This window comes from Macaca fascicularis, chromosome 1 (genome assembly GCF_037993035.2).
Source record: "Macaca fascicularis isolate 582-1 chromosome 1, T2T-MFA8v1.1".
NCBI lineage: Eukaryota > Metazoa > Chordata > Mammalia > Primates > Cercopithecidae > Macaca > Macaca fascicularis.
Window position 1 is genome coordinate 73627335 of NC_088375.1, and position 20584 is coordinate 73647918.

At 36.3% G+C, this 20584-nt stretch overlaps 1 protein-coding gene across 1 annotated transcript in view; it reads right to left on the minus strand.

Moving 5' to 3' along the window:
• USH2A (usherin) overlaps window positions 1–20584 on the minus strand; it is an 800507-nt gene that overhangs the window by 191355 nt on the left and 588568 nt on the right. Inside the window, exon 48 of the mRNA XM_005540847.5 lies at window positions 191–389. Within this exon, the coding sequence (XP_005540904.3) occupies window positions 191–389 (199 nt within the window). The remainder of the gene's footprint in view (window positions 1–190; window positions 390–20584) is intronic.

Below are 20584 nucleotides of genomic sequence, written 5' to 3' on the forward strand. Positions count from 1 at the left end.
AATGCGAAGGCTAAAAGTGCTCATGGGGGTGATAACAATTTTTGTAAGCATCCTTTCTTTTCCTTGGAGTCTTTTTCATAGAGTAGTGGAAATATTGATCATAATACACCATGGTGTGAGAAGCTAATAATTTCACATGGAGTCTTGAGTGAGAAAAACATGGTTCACTGATTAGTTTGAAAAGACTTACCTTAGCTTCAGGAGAATAGCAAATGTGTCCACAGATATATTCAGGTTTTTGACACCTCACTGCCTTGCAGAGCTCATCACTCTGGTCCTGCACTAACTTCTGAGTTTTAGGGCATGGATACCATGTTTTCCATAGGAGATCATATCCAAGAATGATGCCATTCGGCTTCCGTGGAGGCATCCAATCAATTTGAAGAGATCTGCAACAGGTAGAATAATCAATACTTCTGAAAAGACACTGCTTAACATTGATGTTATCAGTCTTAAGTAAAAAGTGGCAGCAATAGATACTTATATATATATAATTATATATGTTTATATATGAAATCATATAATATATTTTCAAATCAAAATTATGTTAGCTTTTGGAAGAATAACACATGGCATGAGGTGGTTTATCACTTTAAGTTTCAAAGACAAGAAGCAAATATCACTATGGCTAATCAGGAAAATCAGAGCATTTTGTTTGGTAAGCAAAGATAAGACATACATGACTTGGTAAATGAGGTGACAATTAGAACATGTGGCAACTTAATGCCTACTTCTAACCAGCTTCTCCTTTGCCTTACCTTACCTAGGAGTTGTGATGTGAACCATAACTGCTCAAAGATGCCACGGGAACACCATGATGGGATTCCTATGGAGGTTCCTACGAAATTTTAGCTTTCTTGAAACAGCTGCCACCTTCTCCTTTCCTCTTTCTTTCTGCTAAACATGATGTCTACAACTTCAGCAATCATCTTTCAGTTATTTGAGAAAGGCCACAAGAATCACAAAGATGTCGCCATTATATTTGGCATTGCCGAACCAATGCCAACAACTATCCACAGCGAACTCTTGAACAAAATAAATTTGAACTGTGCAGATCCACTTACAGGTAGATTTTCTTCCACCTCTGCCACCTATGAGACAGCAAGGCCAACCCTTCCTCTTTCTTCTCCTACTTAGCTTACTCAATATAATGATAATGAGGATGAAGACTTTTATGATGATCCACTTCCACTTAATTAATAGTAAATATATTTTCTCTTCCTTATGATTTTCTTAATGACATTTTCCTTTCTTTAGCTTACTTATGGTAGGAATATAGCATAAATATACATATACAAACTACGTTTTAATTAGCGTTTTATGTTATCAGTAAGGCTTCTGGTCAACAGTAGGCTATTAGTAGTTAAATTTTGGGACTGTCAAAAGTTATATGCAGATTTTTGACTGGGTGGGGATCAGCAGTCCTAACCCCTGCATCGTTCAAGAGTCAACTACATATCTAGAGCTATTTACTTAAGTATCTTTTGTCAGGTGTGTTTTGTTACTTGTAGCCAAAATAAATGCCCAAATTGAGAAATTTCATAGTCACTAACTTATTTAAAATATACTTTGCTTAATTTTTTTACTCACCTAAATAGATTCTTTTTTTTTTTTTCAATAACTCTTTAACTAACATGGTCAGACATGTTTTTTGGTTAAAAATATAGAACTTAAAGATTCCCATAAGAAATATGTTTACATTATCATGTTCTTAAAGAAAGTGTTTGATTTTTAAAAAATTGAGTGATAATTTCAAATTAAACCCAAGTAGAAAGTTTTTATGAGAGGCAGGGTTTGGTATACAATGAAGGTATAACATCTGATCAAAACTTTACTGCATTTTCAATGATCTATTAATATTTCATTTGCTGTAGCAAATGAGGTCATAACATAAAGCTGTTCAGAGAGGAGACAACCCTGAATAAAATGATTTAGTCTTAGGTTAATGCTATAGAACTTAAATTCTGCACTTAGGTCTACTTGCCAGAAAAATACTGCCTAGACCACACATCTATGCTATCTTTAGTATTTGGTTAATAATCTCTATAAGAAGACAGTAGTTAAAGTTTTTAATTAAGCCCCAGAGATTTGAACATGACATATTCTTGCAGTGTAGCACAGCAAAGAAAACCTTTTTGTGAAACACAAGGTAAATATAAATATTATAATGATTTTTTGTTCTCATTGTTTTCAGAAAAATGGGTGAAACTCTGACATTCAAGATTAGTTTTTTTTTATGATTCTAGAATTTCTAGCCATAAAAATTAACTAATCACAAATATCGGTAGGGTATATTTTACATATAAAGCATTAGCGTTTCCATATATACTTTGGAATAAAACAAGCACATACGAACTTTGTCCTTCTATTTCAAAAGTTAAACAATAAAAATCTCACAATTTATGTTGGATGCTTTCTTACTACTGTGTAAAATAACATTTCAACTATACCTTTCATTTTAAGGCAAAATATGTCTTTGCAGGCCAAATAACTGGACCCTATCAGAATTCCAAGTGACATCACATATTAGGAATTCAGTTAAGCCCAAACATTTATGTTAAAAAGCAGCAGTCAAGATAAACCTCAACATTTTAATAGAGTGCTAAAAAAAGGAAAATTATTATTTCAGTTTCGTGGGGGTACAAACATAACATATTCAGTAATAAAACTCTGTAGATAGAAATTAATGTCACCTATGAGAGAACAGTTTCATGGGTGACTTGTATAGACACATCTATTATTCTAAAGTATTTATCCAACTTTCAAAATTAATTCCACATTCTGCAGATACCTCTTTTGCATTCTCTGCGTAATCAACTACAGAAAAGATTATATTTAAGTGACATTCAAGAGTTTGACTTATCCACAAAAGCTCATGAACTAGTAAAGTCTAGAAAATACCATGTAGAACACATTCCATGCCATTATAACTTCTCTTTCTTGTGCAGCATAACTGTTCAGTGAGACTGCCTGTATTTTCAGCGAGAACATGAACAGTTTGCTTTTGAGGATTTAATCAAGTACACGAAGGAAAATGATTAAGAAGAGTAGTGGGTTTAACATCTGTACATCTCTCATTAGAGACAACTGGAGAGACAATGAAAACTCCTTTGGTTGCTGATCTGAAACTGAAAGGCATCTTTGAGAAATATGCATCGTTATTAACGGGATTAATAGTTTCAGTGCTTTGATGTTTAAGAGTAAAATAGAAGGAACATTCTTCAATCCAAGGAATAAATATTAAATATTGGAGAAAAAGAGCTGAAGATATTTTTGGGCACTCATGCATAAACATAAACAGATTGCAAATATTTCAATGAATGTGTTTTTGGTAAATTTGTTCATGAAATAGCTGTTATAGTTTTCTTAGATTTTAAAGCAATAGGGACTGAAATTTAAAATACCTTAATGTAACTTCTGATAAAAGTCACCATGTCTACACACATTTTTTTCTCTCTCAAATCTTTGGGTTACATTTTCTCATATTTTCTTGTTCCTTCATACACACACACACACACACACACACACACACACAGACATACACACACACAACATTGTGCATTATACATTGAAAGTCTCTAGTTTGAATTATCTTCCTCTGAAAGTAACAGGCTATACTAGCAGTCAGTTAAATTACAGGTGGATTACAATCTTGGGGAAGCCTCGAGTTTAAAAAAATATTTTTTAATCAATACATAATAGATGTACATATTTCAGGGTACATGTGAGAATTTAATACATTCATATAATTTGTAAAGAGCAAATCAATGGAATTGGCATATCCATCACCTTAAATATTTGTCTTTTCTTTATGCTAACAACATTTAAATTATTCCTTTCTAGCTATTGTGAAATGTGTAAAATATATTGTAAACTATAAATCACCTTACTGATCTATCAAATACTAGGCCTTATCTCTTCATTGAAACTGTAAATTTATATCCATTATTGAATCTATTCTTCATCCCCCTCTCCCCACGACCCTTTCAGTCCTCCAGTAATCACCAATCTACTCTTTACTTTCATAAGATTCACTTTTTTATCTCCCACATATGAAAGAGAATATGCAATGTTTGTCTTTCCATGCCTGACTTATTTCACTTAACATAATGACCTCCAGTTCCATCCACGTTGCTGTAAATAATAGGAGTTTAGTCTTTTTTTACGGCTGAATAAGAGTCCATTGTGTATATGTACCACACTTTCTTTATCCATTCATTCATGGTGGGCACTTAGGTTGATTTCATATTTTGGTTATTGTGAATAGCACTGCAATAAACATGAGAGTACAGGTGTCTTTTTAATATATTGTTTTCCTTTATTTTGGATATACACCCAGTAGTGAATTGCTGCTTTATACAGTAGTTCTATTTTTACTTTCATGAGGAATCCCCATACAATATTCTATAGTGGCTGTACAAATTTACATTCCCACTGACAGTGTAGATAGAGTTCCTCTTTCTCTACATCTTCACCAGCATCCATTATTTCCTGCTTTTTTATTTTATAAAAGCCATTTTATCTGGGGTGACATAATCATCATGGTTTTGAGTTGCAATTCTCTGATGATTAGTGATGTTGAACATTTTTTTCATATACCTGTTGGCCATTTGTATGTCTTCTGAATAGGCAATAGGCAACAGAAATGCCTATTCAGATCTTCTGCCAATTTTTACTCAGATTTTTTTTTTTTTTGCTATTGAGTTGTTTAAGCTATTTATATATCCCAGTTATTAATTCATTGTCAGATAGATAGTTTGCAAGTATTTTCTCCCATTCTATGGCATGTCTATTCACTTTGTTGATTGTTTCCTTTATTGTACAGAAGCTTTTTAGCTTGATGTAATCCCACTTTTCTGTTTTTGCTTCTCTTGCCAGTGTTTTTGAGATCTTACACAAATGTCTTTCTCTAGGTCATGTCTGGGAGTATCTCCCCAATGTTTTCTTCTATTAGTTTTACAGTTTCAAGTCTTAGACTTACGTCTTTAATCCATTTTGAGTTGATTCTTGAATGTGGTAAGAGATAGGGGTCTAGTTTCATTCTTCTGCTTAGGGATATCTAGTTTTCCCAGCACCATTTATTAAAAAGACTGTTTCCTCATGGCAAGTTCTTGGTGCCTTTGTTAAAAATGAGTTGTCTGTAAATGCATGGATTTATATCTGGGTTCTCTGTTCTATTCAATTGGTTTATGTGTGTGTTTTTATGCCAATACCATGCTGATTTCATTTCTTTAGGTTTGTGCTATATTTTGAAATAAGGTAGTGTAATGCCTCCAGCTTTGTCTTTTTTTACTCAGATTGCTTCAGCTATTCTTGGTGTTTTGTGGTTCCAGATACATTTTAGAAATATTTTTCTATTTCTGTGAAGAATGTAATTGGTCTTTTGATAGGTATTACATTGAATCTGTAAATTACTTTGGGTAAAATTGTCATTTTAACAATGTTAATTCTTCTAATCCAAGAGCATGGAATAGCTTTCCATTTATTTGTATCTTATTCAATTTCTTTCATCAGTATTTTATAGTTTTACTTGTACAGATATTTGACTCCTATAGTTAAATTGATTCCTAGGTATTTTATATTCTTTGTAGCTATTGTTAATGGGACTGCTTTCTTGATTTCTTTTCAGATTGCTTGCTGTTGGTATGTATAACTACTCGATTTTTATATATCGAGTTTGTATTTTGCAACTTTACTGAATTTGTTCATCCATTCTAACAGGTTTTTTTGGTGGAGTCTTTAGGTTTTCTAATTATAAGAGGATGTTATCTGAGAACAAGGCTTATTTGACTCATCCCTTTCCAATTTGGATGCCCTCTATTTCTTCTCTTGACTAATTGCCTCACCAGGATTTCCAGTATTGTGTTGAGTAAAAGTGGAAGTGGGCATCTTTGTCTTGTTCCAGTTCTTAGAGGAAAGGCTTTCATTTTTTCCCAGTTCAGTACAATGTTAGCCATGGGTTTGTCATATATGGCTTTTATTTTGAGGTATGCACCTTCTATATCCAGTTTCTTGAGGGATTTTGTAATAAAGCCATGCTGAATTTTATCAAATGCTTTTTCAGCATCTATTGAAATGATCATATGGTCATTGTACTTGGTTCTGTTCATGTGATGTATCATGTTTATTGAGTTGCATATTTTGAACCATCCTTATACCTGAAATGAATCCCACTTGATCATAATAAATAATTTTTTAATGTGATGTTGAATTCTATTTGCTAGTATCATGTTGAGGATTTCTGCATCTATGCTCATCAGTGAAATCAGACTGTAGTTTTCTTTTTTTTTGTTGTGTCCTTGTCTGGTTTTGATATCAGGGCAATGCTGGCCACATAGAATGGGTTTGAAAGTATTCCTTCCCCCCGTTTGTTTTTAATAGTTTGAATAAAATTAATATTAGTTCTTCTTTAAATATTTGATAGAATTCATCAGTGAAGTCATCATGTTCTGAGCTTTCCTCTGATGGGAGAATTTTTATCATGGCTTTAATCTCATTACTCATTACTGGTTCATTGAGTTTCTCTATTTCTTCATGGTTAAATCTTGGTACATTGTATTTGTCCAGGAATTAATTAATCCATTTATTCTAGAATATGCATATATATACACATATATGTGTGTGTGTGTGTGTGTAGTTGTTTATAATACTTTCTAATGATTTGTTGTATTTCTGAGCTCTCAGCTGTTATATCTCCTTTTTTGCTTCTGATTTTTTTTTTGGGGGGGGACTTCTGTCTTTTTCTTATTTAATCTAGCTAAAGGTTTGTCCACTTTGTTTCTCTTTTCAAGAAACTAACTTTTATCATTTAATTGATTTTCTGTATTTTTTTAGTCTCAATTTCATTTACTTCTGCTTTGATCTTTATTATTTATTTCCTCCTACTAATTTTAGATTTGGTTTGTTCTTGTTTTTCTAATTCCCTGAGGTTCATCATTAAGATGTTTATTTGAAGTCTTTCTACTTTTTTGATATAGATGTTTATTGATATGAACTCCCTGCTTCGTAGTGCCTTTGCTTTATTCCATAGATTTTGGCATGTTGTATTGCCATTTTCATTTTTTTGAGAAATATTAAAGTTTTCTTTACTTCTTCATTGACCCATTGGTCATTCAGTAGCATGTTGTCTAATTTCCATGTATTTGTGTATTCTCCAAGTTTCGTCTCTTGTTATTGATTTCTAGTTTATCCCATTGTAGTCAGAAAAGATATTTGACATAATTTCTACTTTTTTGAACTTACTGAGTTTTGTGACATAAGACATGATCTATTTTGGAAAATATTCCATGTACCGATGAAAAATATGTATATTCTGCAGCAGTTGGGTGAAATGTTCTGTAAGCGTCAGACCTATTTGGTCTAGTGTGTAGTTTAACTAAGATGTTTCTTTGTTGAATTTTTGTCTGGATGAATTGTACATTACTGAGAGTGAGGTGTTGAATTTCCTGACTATTTTTGTATTGCAGTCTATCTTTCCTTTAGATATATTAATTTTTGCATCTGGAAGCTCTGATGTTGGGTCCATAGATATTTATAAATTTTATATTCTCTTGTTGAATTGATCCCTTTGTCCTGATACAGTGACCTTTGCCTATTTTTACAGTCTGTGACTTCAGTTGTAGACTAAAACTTATAGTTTTATCTATTTTATAAGTATAGCTACTTCTGCTCTTTTTTTGGTTTCCACTTGCATGGAATACTCCATAACTTTGAGTCTATGTGTTTCTTCATAGGTGAAGTAGATTTCTCAACATATAGTTGGGTCTTATTCCTTAATTCATTCAGGTACTTTATGCCTATTAATTGGAGAATTGTATCCATTTGTATTCAGTGCTTTTAGTTTTCTGGTTGTGTTGCAACTTCTCTCTTCCTTTCTTACTGTCTTCCTTGTGGTTAAGTAGTTTTCTCTGGGAACATGTTTCAATTCATTGCTTTTTATTTTAGTGACTCTTTTATAAGGCTTACAAAAAACATATATATAACAAGTTATTTTAAATAAATGACAACTTATCTTAGATCACAAATCAAAGAATAAAAACAAAGAAAAAGAGGAACAGCTCCAGTCTCCAACTCCCAGTGCGAGTGACACAGAAGACCGGTGATTTCTGCATTTTCAATTGAGGTACTGGGTTCATCTCACTGGGGAGTGCCGGACAATCGGTGCTGGTCAGCTGCTGCAGCCCGACCAGCGAGAGCTGAAGCAGGGCGAGGCATCGCCTCACCTGGGAAGTGCAAGGGGGAAGGGAATCCCTTTTCCTAGCCAGGGGAACTGAGACACACAACACCTGGAAAATCGGGTAACTCCCACCCCAATACTGCGCTTTAAGCAAACAGGCACACCAGGAGATCATATCCCACACCTGGCTGGGAGGGTCCCACGCCCATGGAGCCTCCCTCATTGCTAGCACAGCAGTCTGTGATCTACCGGCAAGGCAGCAGTGAGGCTGGGGGAGGGGCGCCCGCCATTGCTGAGGCTTAAGTAGGTAAACAAAGCTGCTGGGAAGCTGGAACTGGGTGGAGCTCACAGCAGCTCAAGGAAACCTGCCTGTCTCTGTAGACTCCACCTCTGGGGACAGGGCACAGTAAACAATAACAAACACAGCAGAAGCCTCTGCAGACGCAAACGACTCTGTCTGACAGCTTTGAAGAGAGCAGTGGATCTCCCAACACGGAAGTTGAGATCTGAGAAGGGACAGACTCCCTGCTCAAGTGGGTCCCTTACCCCTGAGTAGCCTAACTGGGAGACATCCCCCACTAGGGGCAGTCTGACACCCCACACCTCACAGGGTGGAGTACACCCCTGAGAGGAAGCTTCCAAAGCAAGAATCAGACAGGTACACTCACTGTTCAGAAATATTCTATCTTCTGCAGCCTCTGCTGCTGATACCCAGGCAAACAGGGTCTGGAGTGGACCTCAAGCAATCTCCAACAGACCTACAGCTGAGGGTCCTGACTGTTAGAAGGAAAACTATCAAACAGGAAGGACACCTACACCAAAACCCCATCAGTACATCACCATCATCAAAGACCAGAGGCATATAAAACCACAAAGATGGGGAAAAGGCAGGGCAGAAAAGCTGGAAATTCAAAAAATAAGAGTGCATCTCCCCCGGCAAAGGAGCGCAGCTCATCGCCAGCAACGGATCAAAGCTGGACGGAGAATGACTTTGATGAGATGAGAGAAGAAGGCTTCAGTCCATCAAATTTCTCAGAGCTAAAGGAGGAATTACGTACCCAGTGTAAAGAAACTAAAAATCTTGAAAAAAAAGTGGAAGAATTGATGGCTAGAGTAATTAATGCAGAGAAGGTCATAAACGAAATGAAAGAGATGAAAACCATGACACGAGAAATACGTGACAAATGCACAAGCTTCAGTAACCGACTTGATCAACTGGAAGAAAGAGTATCAGCGATTGAGGATCAAATGAATGAAATGAAGCGAGAAGAGAAACCAAAAGAAAAAAGAAGAAAAAGAAATGAACAAAGCCTGCAAGAAGTATGGGATTATGTCAAAAGACCAAATCTACGTCTGATTGGGGTGCCTGAAAGTGAGGGGGAAAATGGAACCAAGTTGGAAAACACTCTTCAGGATATCATCCAGGAGAACTTCCCCAACCTAGTAGGGCAGGCCAACATTCAAATCCAGGAAATACAGAGAATGCCACAAAGATACTCCTCGAGAAGAGCAACTCCAAGACACATAATTGCCAGATTCACCAAAGTTGAAATGAAGGAAAAAATCTTAAGGGCAGCCAGAGAGAAAGGTCGGGTTACCCACAAAGGGAAGCCCATCAGACTAACAGCAGATCTCTCGGCAGAAACTCTCCAAGCCAGAAGAGAGTGGGGGCCAATATTCAACATTCTTAAAGAAAAGAATTTTAAACCCAGAATTTCATATCCAGCCAAACTAAGTTTCATAAGTGAAGGAGAAATAAAATCCTTTACAGATAAGCAAATGCTTAGAGATTTTGTCACCACTAGGCCTGCCTTACAAGAGACCCTGAAGGAAGCACTAAACATGGAAAGGAACAACCGGTACCAGCCATTGCAAAAACATGCCAAAATGTAAAGACCATCGAGGCTAGGAAGAAACTGCATCAACTAGTGAGCAAAATAACCAGTTAATATCATAATGGCAGGATCAAGTTCACACATAACAATCTTAACCTTAAATGTAAATGGACTAAATGGTCCAATTAAAAGACACAGACTGGCAAACTGGATCAAGAGTCAAGACCCATCAGTCTGCTGTATTCAGGAGACCCATCTCACACGCAGAGACATACATAGGCTCAAAATAAAGGAATGGAGGAAGATTTACCAAGCAAATGGAGAACAAAAAAAAGCAGGGGTTGCAATACTAGTCTCTGATAAAACAGACTTTAAACCATCAAAGATCAAAAGAGACAAAGAAGGCCATTACATAATGGTAAAGGGATCAATTCAACAGGAAGAGCTAACTATCCTAAATATATATGCACCCAATACAGGAGCACCCAGATTCATAAAGCAAGTCCTTAGAGACTTACAAAGAGACTTAGACTCCCATACAATAATAATGGGAGACTTCAACACTCCACTGTCAACATTAGACAGATCAACGAGACAGAAAGTTAACAAGGATATCCAGGAATTGAACTCATCTCTGCAGCAAGCAGACCTAATAGACATCTATAGAACTCTCCACCCCAAATCAACAGAATATACATTCTTCTCAGCACCACATCGTACTTACTCCAAAATTGACCACGTAATTGGAAGTAAATCACTCCTCAGCAAATGTACAAGAACAGAAATTATAACAAACTGTCTCTCAGACCACAGTGCAATCAAACTAGAACTCAGGACTAAGAAACTCAATCAAAACTGCTCAACTACATGGAAACTGAACAACCTGCTCCTGAATGACTACTGGGTACATAACGAAATGAAGGCAGAAATAAAGATGTTCTTTGAAACCAATGAGAACAAAGATACAACATACCAGAATCTCTGGGACACATTTAAAGCAGTGTGTAGAGGGAAATTTATAGCACTAAATGCCCACAAGAGAAAGCAGGAAACATCTAAAATTGACACTCTAACATCGCAATTAAAAGAACTAGAGAAGCAAGAGCAAACACATTCGAAAGCTAGCAGAAGGCAAGAAATAACTAAGATCAGAGCAGAACTGAAGGAGATAGAGACACAAAAAACCCTCCAAAAAATCAATGAATCCAGGAGTTGGTTTTTTGAAAAGATCAACAAAATTGACAGACCACTAGCAAGACTAATAAAGAAGAAAAGAGAGAAGAATCAAATCGACACAATTAAAAATGATAAAGGGGATATCACCACCGACCCCACAGAAATACAAACTACCATCAGAGAATACTATAAACACCTCTACGCAAATAAACTGGAAAATCTAGAAGAAATGGATAATTTGCTGGACACTTACACTCTTCCAAGACTAAACCAGGAAGAAGTTGAATCCCTGAATAGACCAATAGCAGGCTCTGAAATTGAGGCAATAATTAATAGCCTACCAACCAAAAAAAGTCCAGGACCAGATGGATTCACAGCTGAATTCTACCAGAGGTACAAGGAGGAGTTGGTACCATTCCTTCTGAAACTATTCCAATCAATAGAAAAAGAGGGAATCCTCCCTAACTCATTTTATGAGGCCAACATCATCCTGATACCAAAGCCTGGCAGAGACACAACAAAAAAAGAGAATTTTAGACCAATATCCCTGATGAACATCGATGCAAAAATCCTCAATAAAATACTGGCAAACCGGATTCAGCAACACATCAAAAAGCTTATCCACCATGATCAAGTGGGCTTCATCCCTGGGATGCAAGGCTGGTTCAACATTCGCAAATCAATAAACATAACCCAGCATATAAACAGAACCAAAGACAAGAACCACATGATTATCTCAATTGATGCAGAAAAGGCTTTTGACAAAATTCAACAGCCCTTCATGCTAAAAACGCTCAATAAATTCGGTATTGATGGAACGTACCTCAAAATAATAAGAGCTATTTATGACAAACCCACAGCCAATATCATACTGAATGGGCAAAAACTGGAAAAATTCCCTTTGAAAACTGGCACAAGACAGGGATGCCCTCTCTCACCACTCCTATTCAACATAGTGTTGGAAGTTCTGGCTAGGGCAATTAGGCAAGAGAAAGAAATCAAGGGTATTCAGTTAGGAAAAGAAGAAGTCAAATTGTCCCTGTTAGCAGATGACATGATTGTATATTTAGAAAACCCCATTGTCTCAGCCCAAAATCTCCTTAAGCTGATAAGCAACTTCAGCAAAGTCTCAGGATACAAAATTAATGTGCAAAAATCACAAGCATTCATATACACCAGTAACAGACAAACAGAGAGCCAAATCAGGAATGAACTTCCATTCACAATTGCTTCAAAGAGAATCAAATACCTAGGAATCCAACTTACAAGGGATGTAAAGGACCTCTTCAAGGAGAACTACAAACCACTGCTCAGTGAAATAAAAGAGGACACAAACAAATGGAAGAACATACCATGCTCATGGATAGGAAGAATCAATATCGTGAAAATGGCCATACTGCCCAAGGTAATTTATAGATTCAATGCCATTCCCATCAAGCTCCCAATGAGTTTCTTCACAGAATTGGAAAAAACTGCTTTAAAGTTCATATGGAACCAAAAAAGAGCTCGCATCTCCAAGACAATTCTATGTCAAAAGAACAAAGCTGGAGGCATCACGCTACCTGACTTCAAACTATACTACAAGGCTACAGTAACCAAAACAGCATGGTACTGGTACCAAAACAGAGATATAGACCAATGGAACAGAACAGAGTCCTCAGAAATAATACCACACATCTACAGCCATCTGATCTTTGACAAACCTGAGAGAAACAAGAAATGGGGAAAGGATTCCCTATTTAATAAATGGTGCTGGGAAAATTGGCTAGCCATAAGTAGAAAGCTGAAACTGGATCCTTTCCTTACTCCTTATACGAAAATTAATTCAAGATGGATTAGAGATTTAAATGTTAGACCTAATACCATAAAAATCCTAGAGGAAAACCTAGGTAGTACCATTCAGGACAGAGGCATGGGCAAGGACTTCATGTCTAAAACACCAAAAGCAACAGCAGCAAAAGCCAAAATTGACAAATGGGATCTAATTAAACTAAAGAGCTTCTGCACAGCAAAAGAAACTACCATCAGAGTGAACAGGCAACCTACAGAATGGGAGAAAATTTTTGCAATCTACTCATCTGACAAAGGGCTAATATCCAGAACCTACAAAGAACTCAAACAAATTTACAAGAAAAAAACAAACAACCCCATCAAAAAGTGGGCAAAGGATATGAACAGACATTTCTCAAAAGAAGACATTCATACAGCCAACAGACACATGAAAAAATGCTCATCATCACTGGCCATCAGAGAAATGCAAATCAAAACCACAATGAGATACCATCTCACACCAGTTAGAATGGCCATCATTAAAAAGTCAGGAAACAACAGGTGCTGGAGAGGATGTGGAGAAATAGGAACGCTTTTACAGTGTTGGTGGGATTGTAAACTAGTTCAACCATTATGGAAAACAGTATGGCGATTCCTCAAGGATCTAGAACTAGATGTACCATATGACCCAGCCATCCCATTACTGGGTATATACCCAAAGGATCATAAATTATGCTGCTATAAAGACACATGCACACGTATGTTTATTGCAGCACTATTCACAATAGCAAAGACTTGGAATCAACCCAAATGTCCATCAGTGACAGATTGGATTAAGAAAATGTGGCACATATATACCATGGAATACTATGCAGCCATCAAAAAGGATGAGTTTGCGTCCTTTGTAGGGACATGGATGCAGCTGGAAACCATCATTCTTAGCAAACTATCACAAGAACAGAAAACCAAACACCGCATGTTCTCACTCATAGGTGGGAACTGAACAATGAGATCACTTGGACTCAGGAAGGGGAACATCACACACCGGGGCCTATCATGGGGAGGGGGGAGCGGGGAGGGATTGCATTGGGAGTTATACCTGATGTAAATGACGAGTTGATGGGTGCAGCACACCAACATGGCACAAGTATACATATGTAACAAACCTGCACGTTATGCACATGTACCCTACAACTTAAAGTATAATAATAATAAATAAATTAAAAAAAAAAAAAAGAAAATGTGGCACATATACACCATGGAATACTATGCAGCCATAAAAAAGGATGAGTTCGTGTCCTTTGTAGGGACATGGATGCAGCTGAAAACCATCATTCTCAGCAAACTATCACAAGAACAGAAAACCAAACACCGCATGTTCTCACTCATAGGTGGGAATTGAACAATGAGATCACTTGGACACAGGAAGGGGAACATCACAAACCGGGGCCTATTGTGGGGAGGGGGGAGGGGAAGGGATAGCATTAGGAGATACACCTAATGTAATGTAAATGACGAGTTAATGGGTGTGGCACACCAACATGGCTCATGTATACATATGTAACAAACCTCCACATTGTGCACATGTACCCTAGAACTTAAAGTATAATAATAAAAAAACTCCTGGAAAAAAAAACAAAACCAAAAAAAAAAAAAAAAGAAAAAATGAAAAAGCTCTAAAATTTAACTGTATTTCTCCACATTTTGACTTTATGCTGTCTCAATTTGTATATTTTTATGTTATCTATCTCTTAACAGGCTGCTGTGCCTAGTATTGTTTTTGATAAACTTGTCTTTTGGGCTTCATCCTGAAGTGATGAGTGGATTGCATGCTGCAATTACCATATTAGAATATTCTGTGTTTGTCTGTATACTTAATTTATCAGTGGGTTTGCTTTCAAATGTTTTCTTTCTGTGCATTAGTTTTTTATTTCTTGCAGCTTGAAGAACTCCCTTTAATATTTCTTATAAGATGGGTCTCTTAGTGTTAAATTACCTCAGCTTTTATTTATCTGGGAAGGACTTCATTTCTCTTTCATATTTGAAGGATAGCTTTACTGTATACAGTATTTTTATATGGCTTTTTTTTTTTTTTTTTTTTTACTTTAGCACTTTGAAAATGTCATCCCACTTCCCCCTAGCTTGTATGGTTTCTGTTGAGAAGACTGTTGTCAAATTGAAGCTTTTAAATATGTTATTTGCTTCTTTTCTCTTGCTGCTTTTAGGATCCTCTCATTGTCACTGACCTTTAAGAATTTGATTATTATATGCCTTGGAATAATCTTATTTTAATCAAATCTGGTCTTCTCTGACCTTTCTATATTTGGATATTTATCTATTTCTTACATTTTAGAAAGTTTTCTATTAGTCTTTCTTTTAAAAAGCTTTCTACCCTTTGCTGTTGTTCAACTTCCTCTTGAACACCAATAATTTCTAGATTTGGTCTTTTCAAGTAGTTTTCTATGTATCTTACAGGTGATCTTCACTTGTTCTCATTCTTTTATCCCCACCTCTGCGTATTTTCAAATAGCTTGTCTCAAGTTTGTTGATGCTTTCCTCTGATCTATTTTGCTATTGAGAGCCTCTAATGAATTTTTCACTTCAGCAGATGTATTTCTCAGATCCAAGATTTCCTTTTCATTTTTGAAACATTTTAATCTCTTTGTTAAATATTTTGTGAAATGTCTGAACTTATCTTATGTACTATCTTGGTAATCACTGAGTTTCCTTAAAACTGTTGTTTTGAATTCTTGGTCATAGAGTTCAACTATCACCATCTTGTTAGGATCAGTCACTGTTCTTTGCTTTTGTCAGCTTGAGGAGATCCTGCTTCCCTGTTTAAAGAAACAGGTCGTATGTCTACAAACACACCGTCATCCTGCATAGTATCAAGGATATATATCTTTGAATTATTTTTAATTTCCTGAGTTTATTAAACATCAACTTTAGTACATTTTCTTTTGGAGCATCCTATCATATATTACTCTTCTCTCCATTTCTTATGCATGTATGTCTATGTTTTTGCATTGAAAGATTAGTTATTTATTGTAGTTTTCTCTGTCTGGCTTGCTTTGGTTTTTCTTAGATATGTTTGCAGAGATTTTTTGTAATTTTTCTGTTCATTTTCTTTCATTTTGTTTTTTAATTCCCTGGGTCACTGCCTCCTTTTTGGCACTAGATGGTGCCTCAGGTCCAGGTTTGCCTTGTCTCCAGTAAACTATCAGAATACCACCTTTCCCAAATAGGGTAGGTTCCAACGGGGATATCCTGGTAGCATGAGGAGGCTGGGTGAGGTTTGGTATCCAGGAAACCTGTGGAGCAAAACTACTAAAGTGTGGTGCTGCTGAACAGCCACTCTGATTTGGCATCTCCTTTTACTGAGTTACAGAGCAGAATTTCCAGGGCTGGTGATGGTAGTCCCATCTTCCCATGTTGTCTCTGGATGTCCTCACAGAGATAGATCCCTTTGAGCACTCCTGATGCTTCCTGTGGGTTGAGTCAGGTAACGATCTCCTGCCAGGTAACCTAAGATGGTCGGGAAACTGTCCACTGCAGTCGCACTTTTCCAGTGCAGAAATCAAGGGTCAGAGAAATATTTTCCACAAGTGCAGTGTGGAATATATTGAGAGGATGGGCGTTGTGGATACGAAAGTCCAAATTTCTTACCATCTGCTTAGAGATTTTCACTTCTCTGTGACTGTGGGAACTGTCTTTTCCTCATATTTGAGTTCTGGGATATTGCTGTGATAATCTCAGTTATGCACATTTGTTTCTGTTTTTTGTGGAGAGGAGTGAAGCCAACTTGCTTCTACGTCATCATTTTGGAACTAGAAGTTCTTTACACATATTTTCCTACATGAATTCATCAAGTGTTCAGACATTCTAGTTGGAGTTATTTCTTTTTAATTATGTCATATTGCCAACAGAATTACTATTCTATTACTGTTACTACTACATACTATTGTGGCCACCCCCACAGTTGTCATCACTTTCTTCTTTATTTATTTTTAGAGATGGGATCTTGCTATATTACTCAGGCTGAACTCAAACTCCTGGGCTCAAGCAATCCTCCTGACTCAGCCTCCCAAGTAGTTAGAATTACAAGTGCATTTCACTCTCCCCGGATCTCATCACTTCCAATTGTCCCTTGAAGTACAAAATACCATTGAAGCTACAAAGGAGTGTAGGGAAAATAATTTACTAACACTTACTTTTATACAGGTGAATATCAAAATGATGCAATCAGATCAAATTTTTATGAAGAGTCAGGGTTCACATTACTATTCTTTAAAATTTCATTCCAATATTTTCTCCCAATTTTTTCAAAACATTTTTGTTTGACCAGAGAAAAGAAATCTTCATTGACTCTAAGATATTAACCTAAATTGTTATGGATTAAATAGCTCTAGATTCTCTGATTATGTTTACACAGGCCTTTCTAATCAATATGGTCATTTTTGTCAATCATTTACGTAACACTCAAGTTCTCCAATATTATTTCAGATCATAGTTATCAAAAATGATCAGAACACTTAACAAAGACTAAATAAATGTAATATGACAAATTTGATTCTTTGCTTTCAAGTCAAGTCATTGAATATTTAATTATCCTACTGAGATGTTTATTATAAATTGCAGTAGGTAAAAAATAAAAATGCAAAACCCATGTTCTTTTAATAAAAAGGGACACACATTTCCCTTCCTTTTGTCCCTGGAGGAAAATGTGGTGAGGAGATCTTGGGACAGCTTGACAGGGAACTCTTAATTTTGGCAGTCTATATGAGCACAGAAAATAAAGCTTGCTTCTCAGAGAATTATGGTGGCAGAAATTAGCCAGAGCAGTTCTGCAATGAAAGGTTAAGCCTAGAATACCACAATATCAATCTATAGCATGGCATAGATGGATGAGTTTCTCAAGAACCAAGTGAATGCCTTGCAAGATGGCTAGGCTTGAGCTACCTTGAAGGTACATTGTCCAGGATAGTGGCCTTCTGGCATGAGGAGACTCCAGCAGGAAGAGTCTTTGGAATGTTCTGCTCTTTTGGCATCACAAGTGATCAGCTATAAAGGGCAACACTTGTGTGAGGGAATTTGGCTATTCAAAGATTCTCAGGAGGACCTCTCAAGGAAAACATACAATTGCTCAATAAAGCATCGCTTGGCAATGGAGAGCTGTGATTGTCAACCAGTGATGGCAGTGAAATAATAATATTGAGAGGGAACATATTTGGATAAAATGGAATAGAGAAGAAAGAGTAAGGGGAAGGAAAAGAGCAAGCTACAATTAGGCCTGAGCTTTAGAAATGATAGAAGCTTTGAAGTAGATGCGAGGCTAAAATTTTGATGGTGATGGAATGGATTTTTTAATACTTGATCATGAATCTTAATTATCAAAGTAAGACTCATAATTAAAAATAATTGGAAAGCCATAAGATGTTCCTGAGGGGTATTTGAGAATTGAGGGAAGGATAGCCAAAACAGTTTAGTTAAGGCAGTAAGTAGCAGGTAAAAAGTAAAGGATTTTTTTTCTCTTTGTATCTAATTGTATTAAGACAGCTCCATAAAGTGGTTATATAAACTTAAACGATGAAAACATGAACAAGGGTGGTAGTGGTGGAAATGGAGAAAAGTAACATATATGAGAAGATGCTGCAAAAGAAAGTGTACTAAAATTGATGTTTAATAAACTCAGGGGATTAAAAATACTTCAAAGATATATGTCCTTGATAATATGCAGGACGGTGGTCCATTTGCAGAAGTGGGTGTTGGAAAAGATGATGAGTCAGATAAAAATTAACTTTTGAGGCTCATGGTTATGGAAGTGTTGGGTGAATATCATGACATAAAATCAATAGGCAAGTGGATATGTGGGATTAGAGTTTAAGGAGAAAACAGGGCCAGAGATCTTTGAGACATCAGTATGGCCTAAAATTGCAAGACTGTTTGAACTACCTGAGCAAGATAGGGAGTCTTTTTCCTGAGGACACCCAGAATTCATAAGTAGGTTTTTAATGGAACCACTAAAAACAAAACAAAACAATGAATGTTCAGAGAATCAGGGACAAAGTGGCAGTTGAGGGCTAAAGTGAATTAGGAGGAAGAACTGGATTTTGCTGAAAGGCACTCAAAGGCTACTTCAGCGGCCGAGTTGTTTCTGTGGGAGCTACAAGAGGTAAGGAAGTTAGGAGGAGTTTGGGAAGAAGAGGGAGGTAAGGAAATGAAAATAGTGATAGCAGAGCCACAAGAATAAGCCCAGTTTTCCCTTTTCTATATATTCTATCTATCCTGTTTACATTCTATATATTCTGACTCTATTCTATTAAGGTCTCCTTAAACAGAATGTGATAATCAGAACTCATGGCCATCAAATGAGTAGTATTTCCTAAAAGCCATGGTCCATAAGGCTATTGACTGGATCTGTACAAATTGTACTAAGTGTACTCCAAATTCTCTCTTTCAAGGTTCTACCCATATCCTTTAAAGATTTAAGCAGACAATTTTAGTCCATATTAAAAATAGTCTACAACTGCCCATATTGGTAAGCGAGTTGGGTATACAGGTGAAAAAAAGTGATTTGACATTCTGTACCCTTCAGCCAAACACTCTGCCTTCTAAAGCGACAAACAGAAATGTGGCTTTAATTTTTTCTTTTAATGTTAATAATTAAATTAAATTTAAAATATTAATTTTTTCTTTTAATTTTACAAAACTGTAAAATCATTACTTCAGTTGAAGCTATCATTCACTGAGAAAAGTTAGGCAGAAAAAATCAAGGATAGAAGAGATTCCCTGATATCTAATGTCATAGCATAAAAGTATATCATAGCATGCCTTACAAAATTTGGTGAGGAAAAAAGGAGAATCCTCTTTCTCCACAAGCTCTGACCTCTTGAGCCATACCTAACTCCACATTAAGTAATTTAAAAATATAGGGGGATGCTGGGTGTTGTGTGGCTCACATCTGTAATACCAGTAATTTGGGAGGCCAAGGCGGGAGGATGATTTGAACCCAAGAGTTCAAAAGACCAGCTTGGGCAACACAGTGAGACCCCATCTTTACAAAATAATTTTTAAAATATATTAGCTGGGTGTGGTGGCATATGCCTATTGTCCTAGCTACTCAGGAGGCTGAGGTAGGATTTTTTGAGCCTGGAAGGTCAAGGCTGCAGTGAGCTTCACTCCAGCTTGGGTGACAGAACGAGATCCTGTCTCAACAACAACAACAAAGGAAAAAAATATATGGAGATTCATTAATGATGATAGTGGTTTAGCATTAATTTAGAGACATCTAACCTATGCTGCTATCAGAAAGATTTCTGGAAAGTTGGTGTGTAAAAATATCATTGATCTCATTCAGCATCTAGAAGCAAATCTTAAAACAATTATTTGTGAGTGCTACAAAGACCTTATACCTCACACTCCTCATCAATAACACATTCCCAAACTGATTTGGATGTGAAAACACTGCCATGGTTCCAATTAAAGACATTAAAATACATGATCTGAGTTGTCTCTCTACTTTCCCTTGAGCCATGCCTGGAAATGATGCATTTTGGAATACTAGCAGTAATGTAATAAAACATCTTTCTTATTTGTGTTATTTTCTTAGTTTATCCATTTATGGGGA